Genomic DNA, 15328 nt, shown 5'->3' with positions numbered 1-15328 from the left:
GTTTTTTGAGACAGATTTCTCTGTGTAGCCTTGGCTGTCCTGGAACTCACTGTGTAGATCAGGTTGGCCTTAAATTCACAGAGATCTGCCTGTCTCTGCCTCCTGAGTGCTGGGATCAAAGGCGTGTGCCACTAGGCCCGACCTTTTTTTTTTTTCTTTTTTAACATGAGCTCTAGGGTATTGAACTTGGGTCTTCATTACTGACAGAGCTATCCTCCCACATATCTATCAGGGTGGATGGAGCCTTGTCAATTCACAGCAAACACAGAATTGGTTCTGCCCTCTGGGGCAGGCTGCCATTCGATGGTTGAGGTCCGTTGTGGCCAGAAGAGGGATGAGTGGGCTTCTGCTAGGCAGAAGGACATTTGGCCAGGGCTGTTTAAGGTGAGATAGCTGGGAACCAACCCTTGGAGGAGGCAACCTCACAGTTGAGGTGATACGCAAAGGAGAGACTACATATGGGGGTGAGCAAGTACACACACGAGCTGGCAAGGAGAGCGCCACCCAGAAGGAAAGGGCTGGAAATCTAGGAGAGCCATGCAGGGTAGACTGAATGCCAGGAGTTGAAGAGGCAGCTGAGCCTAGCGGACCACAGCTGCGAGTCCAGGCTTAGCTCAGAAACTGGAGTCGGTGCACGGGTGATAACATCCAATTTATGGCCTGAGTTTTCTGCACACCAGGCTGGCCTCTGCACCTGTTTATCCACATTAATGAGCCAGAACAGAAACTAGCCAGCTTGTGGGTGGCCATGGAGGACCTAGACCAGGGCTGTTCGCCATAACTCACTGCATCATAGGTTCCCCTTGGCTCAGCCCCACTGTCTCTTCCCAAAGAATAAGAATTGCTGGGCTGGCCAGAGCAGGCCGCTGAGTGGGTCAGCCAGGCTGGGGGAGGGCTGAAGAGCCGGCGTGAAGTGATGGATACAGTGGGGCACTGTGAAGATGGCTGTTCTCTGGGAGCAGCCTCTTGGGGTAGATATTTCCAGATTACGCACACAGTGTCGTTAGAAACACAGCTATAAATTAGGTTGCTCAGAGGCATGGGGCGTGTAATAATTAAGTAATAAAAGCCGCCACAGGGGTACTGGAGGCAGGAACAAAGAGCCACTGTCTGTCTAGGCGAATCAAAGCTTTGGACCTCAGCTCAAATAGAATCCAGCTTAGCAGACTCCCCAGGTCCTGTCAAGGTACAGTAGGCTGAGGGAGTGAGTGGGTAGATATTTAGGATCCAGACTAACTCTGGTTGCTTTGGGGGCCACCCCAGCTGACTCATCAAAGGAGCCTGTGCCAGGACAGCAAAGAAAGCTAAGAGCTGGAGCTGCCGGGCTGCTGGGACTTAGTGCCAGCCAGTTACACCAACTGAGAATGTGGGCCTATGTGGTCAGAACTTACACCCTTTCACAATAATCTAAAAGGTTGTTTCGCAATTGTTGGCTGTGCTGTTTGTATGTAGGGGTGTGTGCATGCATGTGAAAGTCAGGGGTCAGCTGTGGGTGTTGGAGGTCAACTGTGGTGTCACGCCTCAGATGTCTGCCAGGGTCTCTCACTGGCCTACCGCTTGCCAAGGCTGGACGGTGAGCCCTGGGGATGTGCTGTCTCTGCCACCCCAGTGCTAGGATCACCAGGGCATACCTCCACACTGGGCTGCTTTCACAAAGATTCTGGGGATTGGAGTCAGGTCGCCATGCTTACACAGCAACCATACAGACTAGACCAAACAAATCCAGGGGCAGAGGTTTGCAGCCAATGGACTTGCTGGGCAGTTCGGGGCTTGCTTCTCCTCTCGGGATCTACCTACACATCCTCCGGTCTGGGCAGAAAGGTTCCGGTTTGAGCTGCTCCTGACACCCTTCCTCGCTGCTTCGGAAAACTATCAGCACTATAACTGTTGAGACAGGTGTCTGTCACACTTTCCTGGGCCCTGGAGGTGTGAGTCTCAGGAATGAGAGAACCCCTGAATTACTGTGTATAGTGTTTCTGGCTTTGGCTTCAATTCAGGCCCAGGCAGCATTTCCCTTAGCATTTCCCAGGGCATCTTAACAAGTTGCCACAAATAGGGGTGAGGGAGGTCAGGGAAGAAGATGGGAGCAGGATGAACATCATGAAACCAGGTTCTCAAAACTCTGGAGGCCTGACCCTGGGGAGTCACCTTTCCAAGCGTCTGTGGCCCCGGGGGACTCCGGCTTGCTTTCTGGGTGGCTGGAGGATGATTGTACTGGGTAACAATGGTCTGGAGGGCTGGTCACCTGGTCCTTCCCCAAGCACAAGTGGCAGAAGATGCCCACACCTGCCAGGGCATGGCTTCTGGAACAGTCTCTGCTGGCCACTGCTAGCAAGGTCAAAAGGATCATTTATTTGTTTTATGGTGCAGGGGCTCAGACCCAGGACCTCACACATGCCAGGCAGGCACTCTATCATTGAAATATCCCTAACTCAGAGAGTACGTTTATGCCATGACTGTTTTGCCACAATGGTGGTAGTAGCAACAGTAGTAGTAATAATAATGATGACAAAATAACAAAAAGACCAAAACAACAACAACAAAAACAAAAACAAAAAACAAAACAAGGTAACTGGCACACAACCTTTAAAGGGGTTTGGAGATTTGGCGTTTGGCTAGCAAGTTCAAGGCCTTGGGTTCAGTCCTCAGCTCTGGAAAAAAACAAAGACCCAATAATAATAAATAGCAATAGGGGTTAGCCATTCTGAACTGAGGCTGAGGTGACCATCCACCAGGAATTTCCTAATTGCTTTCTAGTCATTTCAGCCGCCACTAATGAGTGCCACACACTTCTACTGATTATTGATTATCTAAATTTTTATTTGTGTGTGTGGGCATTTCTCCTGCATGTACGACTATGTACCAGGTGACTGCCTGGTACCCTAAAAAGCCAGAAGAGGGCATCCAATCTCCTGTAACGGGAGTTACAGACAGTTGTGAGCTGCCATGTGGGTGCTGGGAACAGAACCTGGGTCCTCTTCAAGAGCAGCCAGTGCTGTTAATTGCTGAGTCCTATCTCTAGCCCCTATTGTCACATCTTTTTAGAGACAGCGTCTTAGTATGTATGCCAGGCAGTCCTCACAGCACCCAACTTGAATATTATTTTAAAATAAATTTTAAAAATTAACTCTTGGAGGGTAGGGAGTTGAGATAGGGTTTCATGAAATCTGTGTTGGTCTTAAACTCACACAGTTGAAGGTGACCTTGAAGTTGTGATTTTCCTGCCTCCACTTCCTGTGTACTGGGATTATGGGAATGTATAGCTTTATTTTCTGCAAGTTTGACACAGAGGGATGTCTTCCTGTCTGGTGGCTGTAGGCAGGGTTGGCTTCGTAGCTCTTTGGTACCTGTACCTGGCCTGCCTCCTGAGCAGCTACTGCACATGGATATCAGAGTCCTCCTTTGTACATGGCCACTGTCCATTTGCACACTGTCTTACGCGCTGTTTAGAGCTCAGCCCCAACCCAGGAGCATGTTTGTTTGTTTGTTTTCTCTGAAGGACTTAGGTCTGCATTAGCTCTGAGCCCCGCTGCTCAACTGTTCTCACTTGGGGTGCTACCCCACACTGCTCCGGGCCGCCTCTCCTCCTCATCACTAAGATGATGAAGGCCAGTACCTGCAGAGCACTCAGCACTGACTCAGTGTTCCAAGCTACAAGCGTTGAAGATGTCTAGTGTTGCAGAGATGGGTCTTCCTGCAAAGCCCAGATTAGTTCCCCCAGGCCAGTGGAACTGACAGACGTGGAGCAAAGTCTCCAGGGCAGAAGCAGAATTTGAGACCCCAAGGGTGGGGTCTGCCCCCACCTCCTGCATACTGGGATTATGGGAGTGTATTACCCATCCAACTTGGCAGCATTCTTGCTGAGGTAGACCCAGGCAATCAGACACCAAGGCTGTGGAGGAAGAGCCTGGGCGTTCCCTAGGGATTTAGACACAGGGTGGAACACCTGCTTGGTGGGAGTCTTTTTCCAAGTCTAGCCTCAGCAGACTGAGGGCAGAGCCTGGGTGGGTGATGCACAGCAGAAACCCTATCCAACAGCTCAAGGGCAGATTCTTTGTCCCATCCAGTTGCCCCATGGAGGCTCCCCATGTTTGCAGAGGATTTTGTGCGTGGGATCTGGCTCTCTGGGGTTTCTAGGTGCTATAGAAACCCTTTCCTGGCCCTGGGGAGGGCGATCTGCTCCCCACCTGGTGATGGTGAGGCCTGTGCCCCATGGAGAGGGAAATGTCCATTCTGTAATTGGGTGCCCTGGTCTTGCCCAGGCCTCAAGCTCTGTGTGGCCTCCTCCCCACAGGCCGTCAACACCCTTATTTGACCTGTTACAACATCGGTACCAGCAGCTGTGGGTACAGGAACAGAAGGCTACTCAGCACGCCATCAAACTGGAGAAGAAGCAGAAGGTAGCCCTGCCCTTCTTCTGAGGGGCATCAGTGTGCGGTTGGGGCAGGAGCAGGGGTCCAGGCACACCTTGATGCAATGCAATCCAAATCTGGGCTAGTCTCAGTGATGGTCTGGTGCAGTGTGTGCCTAATCCCAGATTGTGTAAAAGATGGCTGGACACCAGTCAGCAGGCCCTGTCACCTCTGAGCTGGGATTAAGAACCTGTCACATTGACTCTTACATGGAGACCATTCCCTGAACTTCCACTTGACTTCCTGCAGAGGAAACTAGGCCTCGCTTCCACCACCCTAGACAGACGTATGCCCAACACTGCCTATCATGACAAGGTAGAAAACCATCTCTACAAGGGTGTCTTTTATTTAGGAAACATTTTGTTACTTATTACTGAATAACCTTCTCCTGAGTGACACATCTCAGACCGAGCACCAGGAGGCAGCACCCTTGTCCTTCATCCTAGAAAGGGAAAGCTGTGCACAGAAGCCAGCTCAGCACAGAGAAGTGGGAGCACAGACCCAAACTCCCCCAGGCGCTACTGATGTGTGTGCCATTAGCAACAGCGTGAGGTGAGACTTCTACCAGAAAAACACTCCCAGCTTTTCTGTGTGCTGTCCTGTACATTTTAAAGTGCTCAAAGGCTCTTTCTTTAAGATATTCCAAACTTGAGACTTGGAGAGGGTTCATGCTGCCCCCTCAGCTGGTCCAGACTCATGATTGCCACTTCAGAGTCTGCCCTTTTTAGGTTTCACTGGAAGCAGAAGCAGCTTGCCAGGCTCTGTGCCAGCACCTGGGAGTTGGAGGCAGAGGATCAGGAGTTCAGGGTCAGCCTCACCTGCCGTAGCAAGTCAGAGGCCGGCGTGGGCTGTGGGAGAACCCCTGCACGAAAGGAGAACGAAACCAAACCAGTCAAACACTCAGGTCTCTGGCCCTGCACCAGTCACAGCCAACACTGGAGCCTTGCTCCCTCCCTGAGGACTGGCAAGTACCCCTCAGTCCCGGACTCAGGCTTCTGGGAGCCCCATCAGGTCGGCATCTTCCCCAAAGGATCTCAGTTTGCTTCAGGTCATGGAGAAACCAAGGGTCCAGAGACACAAAGCAACAAAGACCGGGAGAGGGGGCCGGGGCTCAGTTGGTAGAATACTTAACAAGGAAAGACCTAAGTTTGGATTCCCAGCACCCACGTTAAAATCTGGGTGCCCAGTGCTGAGGAGGAAGGGGGGTCAACTAGGAAGCTCCATGGTCAGGGAGACTCTGTCTTAAAATATAAGGTGAAGAGCAATTGAGGAAGATATCAGCCACCGACCTCTGACATCCATAGGCATGTGCATGCATGTGTGTTTGCAACCCCCCCCACACACCCACACCCACACAACACACACACCCACAAAGATGAAATGACTCTCCAGTGGCTTCTGACCAGATGCATCTGGCCCAAGTGCAGTCTTTATTTTTTTTTTGCCATAAGATTTGTTTATTTATTATTTATACGGTGTTCTGTCTGCATTTGTCCTTGTATGCCAGAAGAGGGCTCATTATAGATGGTTGTGAACCACCATGTGAAGCCTAGGAATCGAACCCGGGACCTTTGAAAGAGCAGGCAGTGCTCTTAACCTCTGAACCATCTCTTCAGAGCCTGCAGCCTGGGCCCTCTTAAAGCTAGGGCTCTCACTTGCTGATTACTTGAACACTAGGAGATCGGCCATACTGGGGTTCAGGGGAGCCTTCCCAGGATCATGTAGCCTTTAGGGTATGTGTCTCCGAGTGGTTTGGTGTTCATCAGAGGGCCCAGCACTGAAATGTTTCCAAAGTGGCCTGTGGTTAGTCTGCTAATACCTCAAGAGTCAATGCACATTTCAGGGGAGCATTACTGCCCCAAGCTACCTCACAGCTCCACAGGGGAGCCCCCCACTTTACTCAGCGGCTGGTTCCCAGCGGCTCAGATCCTCTCTGCAATTCCCAAAGCAAACACCTGTGTTGAACCAGCCTAGGGGAGAAAAATATCTTCCCTTCCATCCATCCTGGGTTCATAGCTGAGGCCTGAGTACTACAATTGATGAACAGAGTGGCTAGAGAGATGGCTCAGGAGCTAAGAACACATACTGCTTCTCCAGAGGACTGGAGTTTGGTTCCCAGCTCCCATGTCTGGTGGCTCACAGAGACCGGTGATTCCAGCTGCAGAGGAATCAAGTACCTCTGGCACAGGCATGTATGCACGCACACACACCTGTCCATACACATCCAGGTGTAAAGACATACCCGCAGAGGCCAGAGGTCAACACTCTTCCTCGATCACTCTCGCTGGGGTCTTGAGATAGAGTCTCTCACTAAACTTGGAACTCACTGGTTCACTATCTGCCCAGCCAGCCCTGGGATCTGCCTGCCTCCACTCCCAAAGCTGAGGTTACAGACACATGCCACCACAGCCAGCTTTCTAGGTGAGAGCCAGAATCCAAACCCAGCTCCTCACACTTGCCTGGCAAGCGCTTTGCCCACTGAACTGTCTCCCCAGTCCCTACTCCAAGTCTTCGTAGGCACTGTGTTGTCCCGAGTATGGCTGTGAAGCTGTCAGGTGCTAGGGCCCTGTTGGAGATGATCTCAACTTCCAGGCTTGAAAAGATGATCAGTTTCCCAGGCCAAACCCCCCACATCCTAGAGGAGGCCTGGCTCTGCCATAAGCCTGCTGCTGAAGGGACACCCTGGCTCTTGGACAACAGTGACCTCAAATGAGGTTCTTGGTGACAGCTGCCAGCTAGTGAGCAGTGACCTTGGGCTGGCTATTCTGCTCAAAGCACCGCAAGAACCATGCTGTCAGGCACTGGCACACCTTTTCTAGTCAGGGAAATGCAGCATTGGAGAGGACACAAGGCTGAGGCTGTTGCATTTCTAAGCCCAGCATGGCCACCTCTGACTAGACAGTCTCTCTGCCCTGACTTAAAGTCTCAACCTTGTTCTAGAAGGCAGAGTGAATGTCCAGCTGACGGGCTAGGAAGTGCCTTGTAGACACACATTAGCAGCACAGCTCAAGCACACGAATCTGTAGAGATAAAGCCTCTGTTTCCCTTCCTCCAGTTCCCTAGTTTTCACAGACATTTGTTTCCACCTAGGTCACTTGAGCTAGGTAGGTCCTAGGGTTTTGCCCTTTTGGGCTAAAACAGAAGAGTTTCAGGAACGGGAAGAAGGCCATTTTACAGCGTGGGCTCATTTGCTACAAATGGAGCCCTGAGATTTATAGAAACCTGTAGAATTCAGATCTAGGTCAGCAAAGGTTCAACCCCTAGCCTACCCGGGGCCTGTCCCCAGGGAACTGCCACACCAAAGACTGTAGGGAGCAAGGCAGTAAAGGAGCAAAGGGACAGGCTGGGGAGGTCCTCCTAGAGAGGCCTAGAGGGACCCCATTGGTACCTGTGTCTTCCCACACCTCACTACTCCAGGAACGGCTCCAGCATCTCCCAGCTCTGCAGCTCCAAGATCACGGGGCCTGAAGGACTGATTTCCACTGAGGCCCCACTCCTTGGCTGCAGGTGGACACCCTTCACTGTGTCCTGACATGCTGGGGGTAGACCTCTTATCACCACCCCCTGTTCTAAGGGCTCCAGTAGTGTTGGATCGAAACCCAGGCTTGACCCCATTTAACCTGTTACTGCTTATGAGCCTCATTTTCATAGTCACACAGGGATTAGGGCTGCACCCTGTGAGTTTGGAAGGGACACAGTCAGTCCCAGACAGACACCATGACCTACAAGACTGGCTATGGACCTGCTGGTACCTGTTAGTGGGCATTGAACTTGGGTTCAGAAGAAATGGGCTTCCCCACATTTGACGCCCGCTAGAGACCTCCAAGACTCTAAATGTTCCCAAGTTTCCTCATCCGCAAGATGCCCCCTGGGCAGGCCATCACAGGGACCTGCTCTGTGGGACAGTGACACCCTGATGAGTCATACATTTCTTTTCACAGATAGCAGGGCTCCCTGCTAACCATAGGAGCTGTGTTAACTTTAGGGCAGAAGGTGGGCATGCTGGCGACTCCCTCTCAGCTGCTGCTCTGTGGTCAAACTAGAAGCCAAAGCAACTGTGCACTGTACAGAGGGTAGGGCAAGTGGGGCGGAGCTGTGAAATGGCCTGGGAGAGAGATCAGGGCCTGCAGGAGGCTGACCCTCGAGACTGCCACCCCGCAATCCCGGCCCCCACTCCGGAGCACCATGGTCGTTGCCCTGGTGTGTCAGTTGTCTTGTTGCCATGACACGTGTGACAAAATGACTTAAAGAGGGAAGGATGTCTTTTGGCTCTCTGTCTGAAGATACATGTGTCCATCGTGGCAGGGAAAGCATGGAGGTGGGAGTTTGCATCAGTCAGGAAGCAGGGGGAGACGAATGCCTCTGCCCAGCTCACTTCCTTCCGCCATTCGGTCCAGGACCCCAGTCTGCCACAGCAGTGCTCATGTTCAGCGTGGGTCATCCCTCCTCAGTTCGCCCAGTGTAGAAACTAGTCCACAGACCTGCTCCGACGGCTTGTTTTCATGGCGATCCTGAAGCTCCAGTACCTTACCCTGCCTTCCGGCCCACAGGTGATCCTGGGGAAGCTGTATGAGACCAGGAGCAGCCAGCTGCGGAAGTACAAGCCGCCCATGAACCTGGACATCCCCTGGCGCATACCTCACTTCCAGAAGGTGAGTGTCGCCTTCACCTGCCCGCCCAGCAATGCCGGCGCTGATGCTGCCTTTTCTGAGAGTTCTGTGGGCTTCTGACCTCTGATGCTCAGAACACAGCAGCAGGCGGCAGCTGACATCTGGGAACCTTTCCTCCATCCAGGTTCTCCGCCCACTCATCAGAGCGTCTGTTTTCTTCTTAATATGTGTGTGATGGGTGAGGTGGCCTGCACATGTGTGAGCAGTGTGTGATGGGAGAGGTAGTGTGGACATGCACGTGTAGTGTGTGAGCATGTGTACATGTGTGAGTGCGGATGTCTGCTATGAGAACAACTTTGCATATCTCTCCTGTCTTTCACCTGAGGCCAGGTGGACTCTCGTGTTGGTTGTACGGAAGGCTAGCTGGCCCAAACATCTGGTGTTCCCCTGTCTCCACTTTGCATCTCACTGAATTACACTGGCATTGCAGAGGCAGGCTATGGCACCTACTTCACATGGGTGCTGGGATCTGGACCCGGGGCCTCATGCTTGTGCAGCAAGCGCTCTGCCCTCTGAGCCATCCCGTCAGACCTCAGCTAAGAGTCTTGATAAGCACCCATGGGCAAACTGCTGAGATTGACTTGCTTCCTAGACAGGAAACATGGAGGATGCTGGGAAGAGGCGGAGTCTTGGGAGATCTCAGCTCATCTCAGTACAGAGCTGGGATGGCTGGCTACCCAGAAGTGGAGGCTGTCTGGGTAGAGAGCATCACTCTTGTGAGAGGCATAGTGTATCTTGTATGAGGAAGGTGCACCCAGATGGGAAACAAGTGTGTGCTCTTACTGCCAATCCCCCGGAATGATGGCACCCTGTTGAGAGGCAATGACCTTAGGTTCCTCACCTCCATCCCAAGTGGAGGGGGTTGCTGAATGAAGATGAGTTGGAGTGCAGGGGCCAGGCCGTGACCTTGCTCTTTCACCCATGTGGTTCTGTAACACCCACACACAGACTCACGTTCAGCAATTTTTAGCAGGACGAGGGTAATGGAGGGCCAGGGGGTTAGCGCTGTAGACTAAGGGAAACGGATGGACTGAAGATAGCTGGGTCAAGACAAGAAGGAGGCTGCGTGGGCCGTGTGCTCAAGCCGGGCAGAAGGAGCCTTTCTTGAAGGTCATGGGGGACATCCCTGTCCCTGTCAAGACAGCTGCACAAGCAGTATTCCCAGCCAGCCGGCCCGGCTGTGCTGCCTGGAACTGCGAGTGAGACAGTGAAGGGGCCGCTGCCTTCCTGAGCCTAATGCGCTTGAACAAGCTGCCGAGCTTCAGCGGGAAGGCTGCTTGGCCCGGCTGGATGTGGCCTCTTGTGTCCTGCCCAAGTGGCCTCCATCGACATATGTCAGTGACCATGTGCCCCGCCGCCCATCAGCCCAGGCCTCTGCTGAGCTCACAGCAAATGTCATGACCGAACACTGATCGGGAGGTGGCGGGAGTTGCCGCCACACTGCCTCTTCTTAGCACCTGTCAGCTCCGAGTCTCAACATCAACCCCCTCTGCTTTCTCCATCTCTCGCCATGTCCCACACAGATCTCTCTACTCGCATTCGGTTGGTCACAACCTCCTTGTAGGCCCCTCCCTGTTTCATTTCCTTCTTGGCCTTTTTTTCTATCATGCCAGTGGCCAAGTGCATGCAGGCATCTGGGTGACATTGCTAGTGGGGCACCAGGACCCCCAGCGCCCATAGGCATACGATGCCCTCCAGGTGCCCTCTATTTTTACTGTGGCTGGCTCTGACAGGAGCTTGAGAGTAGATAAGATTCGGTGCTTCTGTTTGCAAGAGAGGGGATTTGTCTTGGGATCTGGGGAGTTCTGCCACTCATCAGGACTTCTGAGGTATTGTTAGAGGTAGTTACCCAACAGTGACAACTCTTTCTTGTGGCAGGTGTCATGTGTGCCTAATATGGAGTACATGATGTCATTTTATCCTCAGAACAAACACCCGACCCTGCCTTGCAGGTGAGATGTGTTGTTCTTAACCAAATCTCAGTCGTTTGATTTTTTACCAACAAAGGCTAGGGGGCGAGATGCTGTGGTGAAAGCCTGCTGCTCAGGGAGGCAGAGAAAGCGCCACGCTGACCTTCCTCCCCAGCCAAAGCCCCTCCCTTTTACTTCCTGTGTGTCTCTCTATCCATCCTCCTCACTTCCTTTTTCTCTCTATGTTTTGTTTTGTTCTTTTTTTTCTTAATGTGCCTATATTCACTTACTGACAAGTGGTTGCTTGCTCCACCTCTTGACCTATGGTTGACTTTATCTAATCCTGTTCACAACATTCAAAAGCAGAAAGCTCTTAGATTAAAGGTGTGTGCTAGGGCTGAGCCACACCACAACAAGAAGCAGATTTTTTTTTCAAATAAATAACAATCTTGGGGTTCACAATGTGATCAAATATCCTGCAACAGAAGTAGGCCCAGTGCTTCTCCAGCCTCCCTAGAGCAGCTATCCTGGAACCTGGATTGTGCCTTTGTTGCTCATGTTGCTAACACAACAGCTGATAGGTATTCTCCACCGATGAAATGAGCCAACTCAAGCTAAATCAAAGGATAAAGGCAGGTTTATTGGGAGCAGCTCTATGATGGGTTCACCGGTCCCAAGGAATGAGGCCAGGGAAGTTACCATGCAGAGGGAGACAGAAAAGCAGGGGGCAGAGAGAGAGAAAGTGGGCACGCAGAAAGATAGAAGAGAGAATCAAAATGTCTGGATTATATGGTGAAGAGCCTCTGGGGGAGAGGAAGAACAACCCCTGGCCTGGAAAGTTCAGGTAGGGACTGAGGGATGCTGGGAAAACCTGGAGGACAGGTTCAATTTGGTTAAATAGGCACCTTAGCCTCTTGTTCTGAATCTGAATCCCAATGCTAACTACCTTAGAAAGAGGGACAGGGATAAGCCCCAAGACTTTCCTGTGTGTCTGCCAAGGATGCCCCTAGGATCCTGCAAGTTAATGTCCAGTCACCCTGTCCAGTACGAGGGCCCTGGAACACCACATATGTGCCAGGTTCTTTGAGCGGGACTGCTCAAGAACAGTATCTGCCCAGCAGAGACCCTTCAACCCCTGAGAACTGCCAATACAGGACATAGGCCAACAGCAGTATTAACCGAGCTTGCAGTATACACTAAGTGTTGGATAAGCACAATTTGTAGGTACCAGTACACCACTGTGGGTGCTGAGGATACAGCCACCTTAATCTTGGGGCTCCTGAGACTCCTTCCTGCCTCTGAAGCACCCCATCCAGTCCTTCCTCATCACTAAGCCGTGCTGTGGGCCTCACTTTGATGAGCTTAGCAACTTGGCAGTCAGGTGATTAAGTCGACAGTCCTTCATCTTCCTCAATAAACGTGTAAGTCCACAAGAACCAGGCTTCAAGGCCCTAGCCATGTCCCCAGAGCTAAGCAGGGTGCCCAGCACAGAGGAGGTGGTGAGTAACCCCTGGAATGAATGGATGAATGAATGAGTAACCAGCCCAGACTGACCAAAGATTTTCAAAGCCTCTCACAGACACAGTGAAACCCTCCTACCCACACAGATGCCCCAGCGCTGCCATATCCCTGCCGCCAATGCGGAGGCTGTGCTCAGAAGGCGCGCCAGGGCCGGGTCAGGCTGCTGTTGTTTCACGGCGCATGAAGCCCCAAGAGGGACTTTGTCTAGGTCGCATGTCACTGCTGATCTGCCGCCCCCACCCTGGCCCCATTATGATGGGAAAATGCACTTCCAAAAAAGTTGAGCCTGTCAAGGTGATGGATAACCTAAATGGACCCTCCCCGCTCACGAACAGATGTCGAGGCTGAACTCTGTCAGAAATAATTAAACACCTTTCACATGGAAAAGCAGCAGGCAGGGTGGGGCGTCCACCCCGTGGCTGGGTCACTGTGTCAGAAAGGCTGCTTTCTGCTCCCTCGAAGCCAGCCACAAGGGGCCCTGGGAAGAGCCCTAGACTTCAGGATGAGAAGAGAGTGGTAAAGGAAGACAGTGGCACAGCCCTGTAGTGGGCCCGGCAGGCAGGGCCTCTGGTGGCCCTGGCTTCTCTCTGGTCTCTTTGTCCTGCAATTGTCAAGTGGTAGCAGCGCCAGGGTAGAGGGTTACCTGGCAGCTGGTTTGGGGCCTCTTAGCCAGGATGTTCATGATGTGAGGGCCCAGTTGAGACACTTGGGCGTTGGCAGCCCCAATCTCTACATGCAAAAATGAGAGAGTAGGCTCAGGCCCCAGGCCTATTCTAGACCAAGACTCCATGGGTTTCTGCTTACCTGACCACGGAGCCATTCAGGAAGCAGAGCAGGGACTCTTGGGAATGAAAGGCCCCAAACCATTAGGAAACTAGCTCAGACTCATTTTTGAGTTCTCATATGGGGGTCAGGAAATCATCATCTCCCGCAGAGCCACAGAGCTGACCCTCTCTGCTCCCAGTGGGAGGCTCTGCAGTGTGAGCTGGGGGCCTTAGAAGCATATAGAGGCCAGTGGCAGGGAAGTGGGGATGGCCTGGCATGGCATTTGTTTGGGCAAGAGAGCCTCCAGCACCAGCGAATCAAATGGTGATGGTACCTTGCTCTGTCAGATACTGCCTGTCTAAGGCTCACATCCTTTTCTGTAAAATGTGCTAGGGAAGTTCTCTGCAGGGAACTTGGTTCACAGTAAGCCGACCATGCGTGCCCTGAGGATGGAGGTGAGTGTTCACCCATCCATCCATCCATCCACCTATCAATTCATTTACTCATCTATTTATTCACTCATTCATCCATACATTTCTTTCTTGACCACCTCCATGCCAGGCCCTGTTCTCTAACTTGAGGATACGGTGGTGAACAAGCCAGAACAACTTTGGCCTCCATTGCTACCCCAGAGTTACCAGCCATTGAAGTAGTGTGAGATGGACAGAGATGTGACAAGACTGACAAATGGCAGAAACACAGGCAGATGGGGGCGTTTGGAGAGGTATCACCCTCAGTGACACGGTTCACTTAGCCAGCAGCCCCATGTTTGGGAGGTGGTGGCAATTCCTATATTCACAACTAAATCATCCAGGCATCTTCATACATACACACACACCACATACAGTACACACTCACTTATACACATCGCACCACTCCCTTATGCCACTCACATTTATCACACAAACACACACACACACGCACACACATCTACACCACACATACAAACAGAAAGAAAGGGGGCAGCTGTATCTCTGCCCGAATGCTGCATCCTCCCTGCCAGTCCTGCCTGTCTGCAGAGCTGAACCCCACCAACATTACATAGTCTTTCAGTCACTAAAGTATGAACAAATTGACTATATTTTCATTTGGCTTTCGGTTTCAGCCCCACTGCTTTAGAATAATGGCCCAAGCCATTAAGCTAACGGTTTGATTTACAAGCTCCTGTGCTCTGGACGCTGGGCTCAGCCTCCTCTTTCTGTGGAAGACTAACCCTGCCTTGGGTCTCCTGGGCCTCTGGCTCCTTACCAGGAGATGGAGATGGAGGGAAGAAAACGCATCTGCAGTCAGCCAAGCAGGGCTGCCCGGAGAAGCAGCCGATTAGGAGAAGCAGCTGAATGTAAGGAAAGGATTTTCTTTGCCACCTTTAAGCTCCCGTACAAATCATAGCTGGCTGCAAGGTTAAATCTCTGTTAAACCCCAGAGGTCTCCAACCCAGTCCACCCTATGGCTTCCACCTCTTCAGAGAACTTAACACAAAGAGAGACCACTTCCAGCCAGCTATGTCCAGTCCCAGCCTCCCATTTTCCAGATCCAAGCAGGAAGGACAGAGCCAGATCTGCAGCCCCTCCCGAGCCTCACACTGGCCTGTTTTAAGGATCCTGTCACTCTCAGGTTGGGGTTAGAATCATTCCGGTTAGAAACCGGAAAGGCCACTGAGTGCAGGAAGGGGACCAGTAACAGGCAAATTCAGGAGAATAGAGCACAACCTGGAAGGCTGGTCCTGCTGAGGGACCTCCCTACAAACATCATAAACACACCCATGCAGAGGAGCTGAAGGGGAGGGGACAGAGCAGGGACTTTACATAAGGTGATACCCTCTGGGGTTTCCTGCTCAGGGGGTGACATTGGTGTTCAAAAGTTTTGAAGTCACAAACAGCTGAAGAGGCAGGAAAGGAAGGACAAAGCTGAGTTGCGGCAGACAGAGGACGGGGTGCCAGCCAGGTACCTGGAGCAGCAGAGAAGTTTGGGGTGTCTGCTATCATGGGGCGGAGAAAGTGACACCAAGAGTGGTCTAAGGCTGGCATCCTGCAGGCCTTGTCCTGTCAAC

General features: G+C 52.1%; 1 protein-coding gene across 1 annotated transcript in view; it reads left to right on the top strand.

The window, feature by feature from the left end:
* Positions 1 to 15328, top strand: part of Cfap77 (cilia and flagella associated protein 77) — a 124108-nt gene that overhangs the window by 87723 nt on the left and 21057 nt on the right. Inside the window, exons 4-5 of the mRNA XM_021632316.2 lie at positions 4295 to 4400; positions 8963 to 9064. Of these exons, the coding sequence (XP_021487991.1) occupies positions 4295 to 4400; positions 8963 to 9064 (208 nt within the window). The remainder of the gene's footprint in view (positions 1 to 4294; positions 4401 to 8962; positions 9065 to 15328) is intronic.

Source organism: Meriones unguiculatus, chromosome 8 (assembly GCF_030254825.1).
Source record: "Meriones unguiculatus strain TT.TT164.6M chromosome 8, Bangor_MerUng_6.1, whole genome shotgun sequence".
NCBI lineage: Eukaryota > Metazoa > Chordata > Mammalia > Rodentia > Muridae > Meriones > Meriones unguiculatus.
This window is presented reverse-complemented; position numbering and strand designations above follow the sequence as displayed.